The 15,692-nt window shown below is 42.3% G+C and overlaps 1 protein-coding gene across 7 annotated transcripts in view; it reads left to right on the forward strand.

The window, feature by feature from the left end:
- The window catches only part of rbfox1 (RNA binding fox-1 homolog 1), a 283,330-nt gene that overhangs the window by 225,883 nt on the left and 41,755 nt on the right, over positions 1 to 15,692 (forward strand). For 6 of the 7 annotated variants that reach the window (XM_053514709.1, XM_053514712.1, XM_053514710.1 and 3 more), the window contains one exon: positions 9,074 to 9,313. In XM_053514709.1, the coding sequence (XP_053370684.1) occupies positions 9,074 to 9,313 (240 nt within the window). Of the gene's footprint in view, positions 1 to 5,543; positions 5,681 to 9,073; positions 9,314 to 15,692 lie in introns of those variants that run through there. The other variant, XM_053514711.1, reaches the window with a different exon arrangement.

Below are 15,692 nucleotides of genomic sequence, written 5' to 3' on the forward strand. Positions count from 1 at the left end.
CAAAAGGAGGGCAGGAAGGGGGCAGGAGAAGCTGGGTCAGATAATACTTGTGCCTGCAGTGACTGCTTCATTAAAAATAAGGTACAATATGGCTATCTGTATGTAGCTTTCCAGTTATTTTACATTAAGCAAAAAATTAGACCATTAGACACACAAGGGGCGCCATACATTGAATATTTGTTGCTAGGTTACTCCGGAGGACAGTACAAGAAAGGTAATTGTGGAGCAACTTGCTACCCTGCTACAAGCAACAAAGTTGTACACCTCGATACTTTTGTATGCCTCATTTGTTTACTTAAGTCAGTGGCTGTCTGGTGGTTGAAATAGCTGATTTTTCATACTGCCTCGATATCAGGCAAGCCTTGCAGTTTAGTTGAAAAGTCACATCATCACTTTCAACATTACATTTCATTACATTACATAACATCCGGTGTTATAATTTTCTGTTTATAACTTCTCTCAAAAGTGGCAGTGCAGCATTCCTTTCATCTTATCCTTTCCTGCAAACGAGCTATTGATGACGGATACTTAGGGAGGAAGATTGGTTGCATGTTGTTTGGTAGATCAATTGATGCATCAATAAGCAGGTCAGGTCATTGGTGGATGCCCTGGGTGGTTGGCTGGTATCTTAGGTTAGTAAGACAATCATTTACTTGATCATCAAGCAGTGGGTGACGTGTTGCTTGATTGGTTAAATAGGTTGGTAGGGTTATTAATTGGACTTATTTGTATGTATAAAGAGTATATGTATATATACTCTGTCTAAAGAGTATTGGATGCTTGATTGCTCGGTTGTTGGTTCGTTTATCGTTTGTAGATTATTGGTTCGTAGATTATTTTATAAAATGGTTGATTGGTCGGTGGACTGTTATTATTGGATAGTATGATGTCAGGGGTTGGTCATTGATTGATTGGCAGTAAATTGTGTTATACATTATTAGTTGTTAATTTGGTTGATTAGCAGGCTTCTAGGTTAATGGTTTGGTTTATTGCTCGAAATTTACATTCTTATATTAGGCTTTCATTATAGGAACTGTAGATTCATAAATAAATAAGTAACTATTTAGGTTGTTTGGTGGGAGAGTGGGCCGATTGGTTGGTTGCTGTCTGTGTGCCAGTATATCAGTCAAAAGAGAAATGTCTGATTCAGTGATGTATCATGATTCTTTGAGTTTACACTGTAGATATGTTTGCATTTGAGGTGGTGTAATGTTGCAGTTCCCCTTTAGACCTACAGGTGGTGCGCTCTCAACTATTCGGACATTGTCAGGGATCATCATCCTGTATGTATTTGCTAAATTTGTTTGGAATTGCAATAAAATCTGGAAAAAAAAGTAAAATTTATGAATTTCGAAATACAAATCAAATCAGCACTTAGAGTATCGCGATTATATTGTATCGGGTGCTCCCTGGTGATTCCTATCCCAACAGTCCAATAAAGCAAAATGAGAAGGACAAAAGTTCTGAGCAAAATTCCCGTGTAAGGTTGATCGATCAGATCTCCATCTCCTCTGACTAAAAAATAGTTGGAAAGTCGAGGAGAAGGCAGCCAATGCTTTTGATCACTGTTTTTTTTTTTTTTTTTTCCTATGCTTCAGACTGCGTCTGAAATAATGAGGCCAGGAGCCAGTGCCTTCCACACTCAGAGACATCATTACTGTTTTTCCATACACTCTGTATCGACTCCAAACTCCTGACTGGGGTGGAAAAGAAAAACAGTGGAATTCAGCCAGCAGTGTTTGAAATAGGAACTCGGTTGTGATTGCATGGTTTTGCGTGTTTGAAATAGACTCCGCTTGCAACTCGCACGAAACGCCCGCTCTCGAGATGCTATTTTTTGCATCTTTGTTGCAGTGCTAGGCCGAGCCAAAAGAAACGGCAGAAAGCCTACCTCAAATTGGTAGTCTCCTTTCGCGAAATGTCACGGCGCGGTGAGATGAACAAGGGGTGTTGAGGCTTTCCCCGGAGTCGTGAACAATAGAGGGCACTTGGCTGGGCGCCAGGGGAGAATTTGAAATGTGTTTGAACTTCGGAGAGGTGGGAAATAATATGTGCAGGGGTTTAACCAGCTCATAGGTCACGCCGAATCTCAGCAGACGCATTTCGTCAGGATAGACCTGCACGCAAATATCCTAATAGAGCTGATGAAACTGCGCGTGCATGTGTGTGTCTGCGGACTCGGGAAGTATTGAAATGTCAGTGCCACAGGCAGGGTTGATGGGCAGGTGCTTAATGGCGGGTGAGGATCCGGCTGAATGGAGGACGTGTGTTTTTTTTGGCGGCCATGCCTATTTTCTTTGCGTGATCCTCCGTGATTGACGGGATTTACGTTTGTCAGCGCGCGGCGCTTAATCCGTATCAGCTCTTTAATTCTAATTAAACTGCTCAGGGACGCACTTCGGTGCCCACGGTGGCTTTGTCTCAGAGCCTGGAAATGAAACAGGACCCGGTTTGACGTGGTAAAAAATAAATAAATAACCGGAAAATGGAGGTGTGGCCAAAGTGTTGCTCAAGACCTCCTTTTTGTTTTTGGTTTAATTTGATCTGAGCTACAGGATATATAAACATGTCATTCTGGAAATGATGACATCTCATCTCATCTTTTAGTTTTTTTTGTTGTTGTTTTTTTTGCAGTAGTTTAATTATAGACTGTGTGTGTGTGTGACAGGAGAAAGACCCCGTGCAGGGTCCAGAGAGAGAGAGAGAGGACGCGGCTAATCCTCTTCCCGCACCGTGTTATCCCCATGCGGTTGCAATTGATGAACTGATTCCACTTTACATCTTCATCTGCATGAGCGAGAGAGAGAGAGAGAGAGAGAGAGAGAGAGAGAGTAGGCGAGAGAGATAAAGAGAAAGAAAGAGAGTGGGAGAGATAGAGATCAGCTGAGAGTTGCTTATGCAAGCTAATATGATAATGGGGAAAGAAGGCTAAGGGTTCCTGGCTCATGCATTAACTCAGTCCACACACACGCACACTTAATATGCATACACCTGTGCACATGCATATGCATACGCGGACATGTACATAGATCTAAACATACACGTGCACATGAGCAAACACAAACACGCCTTCTTATCCATACACCCACTCTCTCTCTCTCTCTCTCTCACACACACACACACACAAACCTTCTCCACCCACTCACTTTGAAACCTCCAGCCGCCGAGATCAGCCCGGGTCACGTCTGAGTTAAAACACACACTTACATTAGCGCTGCGTATTCCTGCAAAAAAAAAAAAAAACGGCTGGAAAAAAAAGGCCCCCTGCTGGGAAGCGGGTTACTTTTGGAACGGTTCGCTGCAACGCGCTACAAAACCTCCTGCATTATTAATTTGTTTACTGCGAGAGAAAGCGAGTCGATGTTCCCGGTGACGGTGCTGCTTACAAAACAGTCACACACCACGGCTACGGATGAGATTATCTCTCTGTCCAACACAGATAGCGTTAGTGTGTGGTGTGTGTCATCGCTCGTCTGTCCGTCATCACGCCACTCCAAGGGGTGTTTTAATCCACAGTCGCTTCTGACTCTACAATACCGTCTGTGTGTGTGTGTGTGTTTGTTTGTTTGTTTTTTTTGTCGGTTGGTTAACCAGAGACTTTGCGCACTAAGGAGTGTAAGATGAAAAAATATCTTCAGCCAGACAGTCACTTTGTTAAAAGGGCACTTGGAATAGGGCACTCTATAGTGCACGAGATGCGGGTTTGGACTTGCTCTGATAGAATCGGAACATGGATTGCTCTGAAGTCATGGAGGTTAAATTGATGTGTGGCACACAATGGGAATAATGAGAGTGTGTGTGTGTGTGTGTGTGTGTTAGAGAGAGAGAGAGAGAGCACAAGGTATCGAGGGAGCGATTTGCCCTTTAAATCAATGAACCGATGGCCAAAGTGGCACCCTGTGGGTCTGGACAGGATCCAGCTCTGCGTTGGAGAGCCTACAGGTTCTTTTTGTCTCTATCACATACACACACACACACACACACACACGCGCGCACGCACACAATTAGCGGGAGGAGGTGAAGGGCAATCGAACGTCCGAGCCATGGGAAAGCGGACGAGCTGGCAGGATCTTGGGACGGCCTTGCTTCAGCCTGTTTTTCCCCGGTTTTGTCCAGGATTATACCGTGTGTGCGTGTGTGTGTGTGTGTGTGTGTAAAGGAGAGAGTGTGTACTGTATATTCAACCTGCTCTTCAACTCTCGCTCTCAACTCAAGCAGAGCATAAGGTGTGTGTGTGTGTGTGTGTGTGTGTGTGTGTGTGTGTGTGTGTGTGATATATGACAGGGCCACATGGTTTACAGCTTTACTAAATCAAGCGGGATGGCGTGAATATCACAGGTGATCCATCTTCACACACAGACAGCTGGACCTCAGCTGAGTCTCTCACGCACTCGCGCCAGGAGCCGCCGTGTTACCCGCTGTAGGGTTTGGGTTCATTCTGTTAAAACCATTGGAGAAGGGTTAAAGGTCACAGCTAATACTAGCTGGTATTTCTTAATTTCTTTGTTTGCTTTTTTGGTCATTTGTATATTTTATTTATTTATTCATGTATTATAGGGTTTTTTTTTTCCCAATTTTGTCACTAATTTACTTTTAATTTTTTTCCATCTATGTATATATATATATATATATATATATATATATATATATATATATTCTTTTTTATTTATTTTTTTATTAATATTTTTTAATTAATATTTTTTTCTTTTTTTTCTTACAGTTTATTTTATAATCAGTTTCAGTTTGTTTGTTTTTTTGTTTACAGTTAAGTTGTTATTTATTTTATTTTTTTTACTATGCTTTTTTATTTTGCAACCATTTTTTGATCTTATTTAGAACTATGTGTAAAATATTTTTAATGTTTTTTTTTTTTCAATCAGGGTTTTTTTTTGGCTTTTATTTTCTTACCCTTTATTTTATGATCAATTTTAGTTTCTCTATTTGTTTGTTTGTTCGCTTTTACAATTTGTCACATTTTACACCTTTTTTCTCATCTGTTTATTTATCTTTAAATTGTTTGTTATTGGATCATTTTTATTTTTTTTTATTAAATCAGGTGAATATTATTTCAATTCTGATTTTGTGTTTTTTTCTGGCAGATTTGATTTTTCTTTTTTCTTTTTTAGACGACTAGTTGACTTTTGTTGTTAATCTCCATTGTCAAGTATTTTACACATATTTAGTCATTCAATATTTAGCTTTTTTCAATTTATTATGTAATTAAAAAAAAAAATTCTTCACATTTATTTATCTTTATTTTATTTTTATTTTTTTGCACAGCAAACACTACTCGTTCTTCTCCAGCCTTCTCTCACTGCACTGTGTTTATATCACTCGTAGTCTTGAAGTCGTTTTAATTGATATCTGTTCTTCCAACTTTCAAAACACGAACAGAATGAACGGAATGAAGGGAAAAAGCAGTGGAAAAACAAAAAATTTCAGAGCATGGCTCTCGTTTACTTCCTCCTCCTCTTCCTCTTTCTCCTCCTCCTTCTTCTCCACCCCTCACGTCCCTCCCACATGCACTCACGCCCTCATTCATACTCTCTCTCGCTCTCTCTCTCTCTCACTTTCTCTCTCTCATCTATAATTGATGCTCGCTCGGGGCCGATGCTGCAGGGCTCAGGACGAGGCAGATACTTAGTTTATGGAGGAAAAAGGGAGCAAGATGGTGGAAGAGGTATATTATTTGTTTTTTTGTTTAGTTTTCGCTTAGCGAGCATATTGTGCAGGAGCTGCAGACTCTGTGTGTGTGTGTGTGTGTAGAGAGAGAGAGAGAGAGAGAGCATGCACCATCAGCTTCTCTTATGTCTGTGTGTGTGTGTGTGTGTGTGTGTAAGTGTGTGTGTGTGCAGTTATTCCAGACGGGTTAAACGCTGAGATGTCCACTGTTGTGTCCACAAGTAATGAGTCTGGGTTTTGTTTTGATTTGCAAATTTTCTGGAAAAAATAAAAAATGAAAAAGAAACGCGTTGAAGCACGTCTGGTGTCTCGGCCCCGGCGTGTCGTCTGCCGCTGCGTCTGGAGCGCGTTGTGTGTTTTATGGTGCTGAGAGCGGAGGAACACCGAGTCCTGCATGCTGCCACGTAAAACACAAGTCAGGCCTCCAAAATGTGGTTCTCATTAGGGAGGAGGCTGGAGCGCTCGAGCCTGACTGTCTGCCATCTCCTCTCTCTCTCTCTCTCTCTCTCTCTGTCTCTCTCTCTGTCTCTCTCTCTCTCTCCCTCACTCTCTCTCACCTCGCCTGCTTCTTCTTTCTCCTGCTCCATCGCTTTTCCACTCACTTTCTTTTCCATCTCCCTCTCTTTCTCTCTGCCTCTCCACACACACACACACACACACACACACACCTCTCTCTTTCGTCTTTGACACTCAGGCCTAAAGAGTTTAGCACTCGTAATCGAGTGAAAGCCTAATTACAGCGCCGGGTGTCTGCTCTCTCTCTCTCTCTCTCTCTCTCTCTCTCTCTCTCTCTCTCCGGAGGTGTCAGTGCAGGAGGCAGCGATGGCGTTAATGGCAAACAGCGTGACGAGTGCAGCATCTGCCGAGAAAGCAGCAGGGAACCCTTTCTCTTTTACCACGAGGCGTTTTTACACATTTGCCTTTCTCTTTCCTTTAGAGAAAGACGCACGTGTGTGTGTGTGTGTGTGTGTGTGTGTGTGTGTGTGTGTATACACTCAGCTGATGTAAACATGGCGTCATAACACAGTCAGCGGCGTCACTCATGCGCCAGAGTGATGTATAGAGCCGCGAGTTTTATTTCTGAGGGAAATCAGGAACTCTTCGTTTGGTCCGTTTGTTTCTTCATCTCTCTGTCCACCTGTCCATCTGTCCACCAGTCTGTCTGTCTGTCTGTCCACCTGTCTGTCTGTCTGTCTGTCCACCTGTCCATTTGTCTGTCTATCCTTTCAGGCCAAAGTCTCTTAAGTAGAAATACTGCGTTTATTGTTTATTTATTTATTCCTTCATTCTTCCCCTTTTTCTTTTTTTCTTTAGTTTTTTACTTTTTCATTTTGTTAATTTGTTTGTGTTTTTTTTTTTTTTTGCATTTTTCAAGTATTTATTTTTACTCATTTTTTATTCAATCATCTGTTTATTTATAGATTTATTTTTCTCTTTTTTTATCCATTAATTTTTTTCCCTTAAATTTTTCATGTTTATGTCTGAAAACTGTCATTGGTTTATTTATTTCTTTCTTTAGGAGGAAAAAGGGGGCGTTCCCTAATGAAAGAATAATGAGCGTTTATGACTGTTGATTAAATTATTCATGTACTAAGCTCCTTCCTTTAAACTTTTATTTAGTTAGTGAATGAGTTAATGAATGAGTTAGTGAATGAGATAGTGAGTGAGTTAGTGAGTTAGTGAGTAAATTAGTGAGTTAGTGAGTGAGTTAGTGAATGAGTTAGTGACTGAGTTAGTGAGTGAGTTAGTGACTGAGTTAGTGAATGAGTTAGTGACTGAGTTAGTGAGTGAGTTAGTGAATGAGTTAGTGAATGAGTTAGTGACTGAGTTAGTGAGTGAGTTAGTGACTGAGTTAGTGAGTGAGTTAGTGACTGAGTTAGTGAGTGAGTTAGTGAATGAGTTAGTGAATGAGTTAGTGACTGAGTTAGTGAGTGAGTTAGTGAATGAGTTAGTGAGTGAGTTAGTGAGTGAGTTAGTGACTGAGTTAGTGAGTGAGTTAGTGAATGAGTTAGTGAGTGAGTTAGTGAGTGAGTTAGTGACTGAGTTAGTGAATGAGTTAGTGACTGAGTTAGTGAGTTAGTTAGTGAATGAGTTAGTGAGTGAGTTAGTGAGTGAGTTAGTGAGTGAGTTAGTGAATGAGTTAGTGAGTGAGTTAGTGAATGAGTTAGTGAGTGAGTTAGTGAGTGAGTTAGTGAGTGAGTTAGTGAGTGAGTTAGTGAATGAGTTAGTGAGTGAGTTAGTGAGTGAGTTAGTGAATGAGTTAGTGAGTGAGTTAGTGAGTGAGTTAGTGACTGAGTTAGTGAGTGAGTTAGTGAGTGAGTTAGTGAGTGAGTTAGTGACTGAGTTAGTGAGTGAGTTAGTGAATGAGTTAGTGACTGAGTTAGTGACTGAGTTAGTGACTGAGTTAGTGACTGAGTTATCTTGTGGCTTGGTAGTTAGTTAGAGAAGCGCGCTGTGAGAGGCATCAGGTGTGTGTTCAGTGGTAATGAGACACAGAAATCTGCTTTTACTTTAAACTTCTCTAAACAGGAAAGTCTAAACCTTTTTATGATGTGTGTGTGTGTGTGTGTGTGTGTGTGTGTGTGTATGTTTATAGTGTAGTGTAATGTGATTGATAGTTCGATGACAAAGTGTTCACAGGTCCGAGTGTCTCGAAACTGGAGAGAAACTTCTGTTACAGTTTGAACCAAGAACTGAAATGTGGTGAATCTAATTTGTCTTAAATGTCTGTTTGAACAAAAACAAACAAAAACAAACAAACGAAGATGACCACATATCGTTTTAAGATGATTTCTCAAAGGGATTCGTCTCGATTTTGTTTAAGTCTTTGTTACTATTTTATTACAAGAATCAAAAACTCTAAATTTCCCTCTTGACGTAAAAAGCATCACTAAAACTTCAACATTTATTAAAGACAGTTTTTTAATCTTGTTTTTTTAAACTTATATATAAAAATATTTTTGCATGTATATTGTATTTTTAGTATAGCTTTAAATCAGAATATCTTTTTAATCTGTTAAAAAAAGTAATAAAAAAAGATTGTGTAAATATTTTATGAATTAATTGTATTACCTGAGAAAGAGACAAATGAAAGTGGAATGTTTCATGTTATATTTGTTTATGTAAAAGAACATAAAAGGTTAATAATAAACGTTTGGCAGGTATTCAGTGACTCTGATGTTCTGTGTCAGATATTTGCTGCCTTTGATTTTAAAAGGTTTGATCTGCACCTGGGAGTAAATAATAATCATCTGAAATGTAACGAAGAGGTGCAAATACTTTCTGACACCACTGTATGTCATATAAATGACAGGAAATCTAATGAATGGGTGTTTTTTTGTGTCTGATGTCTAATAACCCTCTGTCTCTCTCTCTTTGTGTCCATGTGCAGGGTAATCAGGACGCCCCTGCCCCACCCGAGCCCATGGCCCAGCCGTACCCCTCTGCCCAGTTCGCCCCCCCTCAGAACGGCCTGCCCACCGAGTACCCTACGTCTCACCCTCACCCCGCCCCCGAGTACCCGGGCACGAGCGCCGTACCTGAGCACACGCTGAACATGTATCCTGCAGCGCACACACACAGCGAGCCGAGCGCAGAGTCCAGCGCACACACCGTCTCCGGCACAGCCACGGTAAGAACAAGCAGGGGGACACGCCCCCGACACGCCCCATACATCACCCCCCTTCATGTATGGGGCGTGGAGTCAGACCTAATCCAGCTCCTCCTACCAGGGTGGAGTCAAGTCAAAAGTCCAAGAATGATGGGTTTAATCCGGACACGCCCCGGACACGCCCTGAACACGCCCACCTTATCAATTGTTCTTTTTCTTTGTTACAGTCTTTTTATTCCTCTATCTGCATATTTTTCTCTTTGTCTATCATTCTATTTCTCTGCTTGAATCTCTCTCTCTCTCTCTCTTACAGTCACTTTCATTTCCTGTCTGTATCTTTCCTTCACTTTCTCTCACCATATCTGCATTTTTTTTGTTTTTCTCTCTCTTTTTTTTTTAATATTCTTTTTTTTTCTTTCAAATATCTTCTCTCTCTATCTCTGTCTCTCACTTCCTCCCTCATTATCTCTCTTTCTCTCCGTCTGTTTGTCTCGTTGTCTGCATGGATTTGCTTCTGTTTTACCTCCATATCCCTTCTCTCTCTCTCTCTCTCTCTCTCTCTCTCTCTCTCTCTGCATGTCATTTTATTTTTATCTCTCTGCTCCGTATCGCTACATCCTCCTTTCTGCCTGTCTGTCTCTCTTTTTCGTTATCTTTAACCCTTTATGTCTCTATCTCTTTTTCTGTCTCTGACTCACTGTGTCAGTCTTTCAGTCTTTTTTCCATCCTCTATCTGTCTTTCTGCCTCTGTCTGTTTATCTCTGTTTTTCTGTTGTCTTCTGTCTGTCTTTCACTCTGCAATTATCTCTTTCTTTCAGTCAGTCATTCCATTCTTTCTCTTTTTTTATCTCATTGTATTTCTACATATTATAAGTCTGTTCATCTCTCTCTCTCTCTCTCTCTCGCTCTCTCAATGTCACTAGGAATCTGTCTTTTTATCAGTCTATCCCTCACTGTCTCTATCTGTCCGTCTCTTTCCATCTGTCTTTCACTGCCTATTGTATCTGCCCCCCTGTCTGTATCTCTCTCTCTCTGTCTGTATCTCTCTCTCTCTCTTTTAACTCTTACATTATCCATCTTTTTATTCTTTTTTATTCTGGTCTTTCTTTCTTTCATATAAAACAAAATATAACAAACAATAAAAATACACACACACACACTGCTTATACACACACTGCATGCACATACTGTACTGTACATTGCATGCACACACACACGCGCGCGCACATGGTGGCATACAAGCACCACTCACGCACACACACTGTTCACAGGTTGCACACCACACACACTCTGCACACTTACTGCACACGCACACCGCACACACACACCGCACACACACACTGTGCACACTCACTGCACACGCACACACACTACACACACACCACACACACTCACTCTGCACACTCACTGCACACGCACACACTGCACACACACACCGCACACACACACTACACACACACTGCACATGCACACTGTGCAAACACACACACTAAATGCACACACTGCACACACGCATACTGCACACACATATTGCACACACACACACACACACACACACACACACACACACACACACACACACTACACACACACATTGCACATAATGCACATGCACACTCTGCCCACAGACTACACATAGACATCACACACACACACTGCATACACACACACATCACACACACACTGCATAAACACAGACATCACACACACACACACTGCATACACACACACATCACACACACACTGCATAAACACAGACATCACACACACACTGCATACACACAGACTGCAGACACACACTGCATACACACACACACACACACACTGCATACACACACACTGCACAGACTGCATGCATACACTGCACACACGCACTGCACACACACTGAATACACAAACTGCACACTACACACACACACACACACACACACTGCACATGCACGGCCTGCACACACACACACTGCATACACACAGACTGCACACACACACACAGTGCACACACAGACACTGTACACACACACCGCACACACACACTGTGCACACTCACTGCACACGCACACACACTACACACACACCACACACACTCACTCTGCACACTCACTGCACACGCACACACTGCACACACACACCGCACACACACACTACACACACACTGCACATGCACACTGTGCAAACACACACACTAAATGCACACACTGCACACACGCATACTGCACACACATATTGCACACACACACACACACACACACACACACACACACACACACACACACACACACACTACACACACACATAGCACATAATGCACATGCACACTCTGCCCACAGACTACACATAGACATCACACACACACACTGCATACACACACACATCACACACACACTGCATAAACACAGACATCACACACACACACACTGCATACACACACACACTGCATACACACTGCATAAACACAGACATTACACACAGACTGCGCACACACAGACTGCAGACACACACTGCATACACACACACACACACACACACTGCAAACACACAATGCACACACACTGCATACACACACACTGCACAGACTGTATGCATACACTGCACACACGCACTGCACACACACTGAATACACAAACTGCACACTACACACACACACACACACACACACACACACACACACTGCACATGCACAGACTGCACACACACACACACACACACACACTGTGCACACACAGACACACACACACACACACACACACTCGGTAGCTGGGCTGTGTAGGTGTGTTGTATCAGAACTCTGTAACACTCAGTGATCAGAATAAAACAGTTTCCTGAAAGACCTTCAAACCTTTTAGCCGAATTTTATTCCTGAAAGGAAAATCTGATGTCTCTGCAGATGTGGCGCCAGATGTGCTTACGTCTTATACCTTTCACATTTTAAGTAGCGACAGGAAGAAAAGGAGCAAAAGCACATCTGGAAAAGCCGTTATTCTCAGTCTCTCTCCCTCCCTCTCTCTCTTTCTCCCCTCCCCCTTTCTCTCTCTCTCTCTCTTTTTCTCGGGCTCTGCGGAGTTTTAGTGAGAGCTGCAGCGCTGTCCAAAGCGATGACCTCATCCGGAGTTGTTTTGAGAGCGATGTCATCCCTCACTTGCATTCCTTCGTTCAGTCCTCTGCAGAAACACAAATCTGCTCTTTCTCCAGCTCTCTTTCCCTTTCCTCCCTCCATCCTTCATGCCTTTCTTTACTTATTTCTTCATGTTTTCCTTTTTTCTTCCTACAGTTCTCCCTTCTATTCTTTTCCTCTCTTTCTTTCATTCTTTCTTTCCTTATCTATATCTTATTTTCTGTTTTCTTTGCCTCCTGTCTTCCTCTTTTTACCCTCTTTCCTTCCTACGTTTTTTTCTTTTGTTATTTAAAATTTTTGTATTTCCTTCATTCTTTTCCTAATTCAATTCTTTCTTTAATTTTCTTCACTTTCTCCCTTCCTTTCCTTTTCCTTCTTTCTTTCCTTTGTCTTTTTTTTCTGCCTTTTTTCTACTTCCGTCCTTAATTTTTCTTCCATTAATTTCTCCCTTCCTTCCTTTCTGTCTTTAACTTTTTTGGTTTCTTCTTTCCTGCTTGTCGTGGTCAGTGGCTCTGTAACTGTACACCCTGTAGCAGAAAGTTGTCGCACGGCCTCTGACTCTCAGAGGAAACTTCGCCGTGATAAATAACGCGTGGATGAGATTGATCGGCTTAGCCGAGCCGTTACTATAGTAACAATCAGGAATTAGCGTACGGCTGTAACCCTGTGATGGAGGTTGCAGCTGGAGATGTGGACATGCAGAGATGCAGGAGATGTGAAGATGTGTTGATGCAGGTGATGGAGGTGATGGAGGAGATGCGCTCCGAGCTGCGGGTCAGGGGAGGGAACAGCGTGTCTACATGTCCGCTGCGTGACGACACACCTGACGCAGTCTCACGTTTACACGTCCAGTAAGCACCAGCCCTGACACATTACAGCCCTTTATCCGTGCTTCGCTGGCCTGTTTCTGTGTGTGTGTGTGTGTGTGTATGCTGTCTCGCTCGGCTGGTCTTCCTCTCCTCTCATCCTCGTCCTGGGAGAGCGGGAGTCGTGTTTCCTGTCGAGTGCAGAAGACACACACCTGCAGCGTGAGAGAGTGAAGTGTGAAAGAGAGAAACATGTCAGATCAGTTACTCCGCACCGCACCGGGCCGTGACCTCACACCGCACTGCGCTCTGATTGGCTGCCTGGCCTCGGTGCTCCTCCTTCTCTCACAGCAGGACTCGTTAACTTCTCTGAAAAAAAACGAGAAATGAGAAGAACGTGTCTTTTACTTCGTTACTTCGTTTTTTACTTATGTCCTTTTTTCTGTTTAACTTTTTTTAATTTTTATCCCCCTTCTTCTTTTTCTTTTGCATTTTTGTTTTCTTCCTTGTTTTTCCCCTTCCTTCCTTTCTTCCCTTTTATTACTTCTTTCTCACTTTCTTTCTTTTATGTTTTTGTCTTTCTTTGTCCTTTCTTCCTTTCTTCCACCTTTTTTTCCATCCTTACTTACCAACTTTTCCTCTCTTTTGCTCTTTCTTCTTTCTTTGTTAGTTTCTTCATCCTTCCATCTTTGATTCCTTCCTCACTCTTTTTTCCCTTTCCTTTTTTTCTTTCTCCTTGATCCTCTTCATTTGTTTGCTTCTCGCATTCTTTCTTTCTTTGCTTTGTTTATTTCTTTATATCTTCCTCTCCGTCTTTCCTTCCATCCTGTCTTTATTATTCGTGTTCATTTTTGCTTCTAGTCTTCTTTTCTTCATGCCTTGTTTTTCTTTACCTTTTTATTCCCTCTCTCCCTCTCTCCTCCTCCTGTGCCCCGTGTGTGTTTGTGTGAGTCAGGGTTGTGTTAATCACTCCGTCTCTCTTCTCTGTGACTCTTTTATTCGTTAATAGACGAGTGTTTTGATGCGAGGTAAAGTAAGCGTGTGAAAGTGAGAGTCTCTCTATCTCTCTCTCTCTCTCTATCTCACGTTTGTTTATTTTCCCGTCTGAAGCGGTGAGTGTGTGCCAGCGGGGAGACGAGCGCTACGCAGATGGCATGCGGCAGCGAGTGTCAGCTGTTAGCGCGCTGCATCCTCGCGCAGTGTGTTTTAACTTGGCACTCGGCCCGGGATTGTGTGGAAACAGAGGAACGACAGAATATTCTTCTCGTTTAATTCGACTGAAGGAGCCGCAGCGCCGGCGCTGTTTGTTACTCTCATTATGGAGAGGATGAAGTGTTCATTTAACCCCTGCGAGACCCGCGTCTGCCCGTGGGGCTGTTCTGCTCACAGACGTGACGTCTTCCGGCTCACGTCCTGCTGCAGAGACGTCCAACGTAAGGAAGGCATGTTCTCATTCAGGATGAGGCTGAGTAACAGGACAAGCTGTGGGAGAGAGAGAGAGAGAGAGAGAGAGGACGGACCGTTAGAGCTGCTCCAACCTCAGCCGGATCTAACCAGTTCTGCAAAACCACAACCGGAACTAGAAAAGCATAAAAAGTACAACGTGTCGTTTCTCAGAAAAGAAAAGGAAAAATAAAAAAAAATAAAAAAGAAGTAAATTTCTCCACCTCCATATCTCTCTTTCACATCTCTCTTTTATCTCTCTTTCTTTCTTTAAGTCCATTTTTCGTTCTATTACTTCAGCTCCCTCTATAAACCTCCGTCTCTCTCTGTTTCTCTTTCTCTACCTCCATCGCTCTCATTTTACATCCATTTTTCTCTCCACAACTCCGTCTTTCCCTCTTTGTTCCTCATTTCTCTTTCTCTACTCGTTTGTTACTTCTTTCGCACCTCCATCTTTCTCTTTGTTTGTTCGTTTCTCTCTTTACACACCCATCTCTCTCGCTTTCTCTCTCCCCACACCTCCATCTCTTTTTCAAAATCTCCATCTTTCTCTTTTTACATCTGTCTCTTTCTATTCCTCCGTTTCTCTGTCTGCACTTTCTCTTTCTTCTTCTGTCCATTTGTCTTCTTTTTACGTCTGTTTCCTTTTCCACGCCACACCACACAATATCCCTCTTTCTACACCTGTTCTTTTCTCTATACCTCCATCTCTCTTGCTTTTTCTCTATATACAGTAGCTCCCTCTCTCTTTCTACACCATCATGTCCCTTTTTTTACATTGATTTGTCTCTCCACAACTCCTGCATCCCTTTTTTCTGTCCATTTCTCTTTATGCACATTTTCATCTGTCTTTCTAGACCTCCATCTTTCTCATTGTACTTCCCTTTCTCACTTATTCACCTCCATCTCTCTTTCTTTTTTACGTCCATTTTTCTCGTTACATCTCCATTTCTCTCTCTCTCTGCAGTTCAGTCTGTGTCTTTACCATCGTCTACCTTTCTCTTCATCTCCATCGGTCTCTCCTTGTCCCAGAAGAAGG

This window comes from Clarias gariepinus, chromosome 16 (assembly GCF_024256425.1).
Source record: "Clarias gariepinus isolate MV-2021 ecotype Netherlands chromosome 16, CGAR_prim_01v2, whole genome shotgun sequence".
In the NCBI taxonomy this organism is placed as follows: Eukaryota; Metazoa; Chordata; class Actinopteri; order Siluriformes; family Clariidae; genus Clarias; species Clarias gariepinus.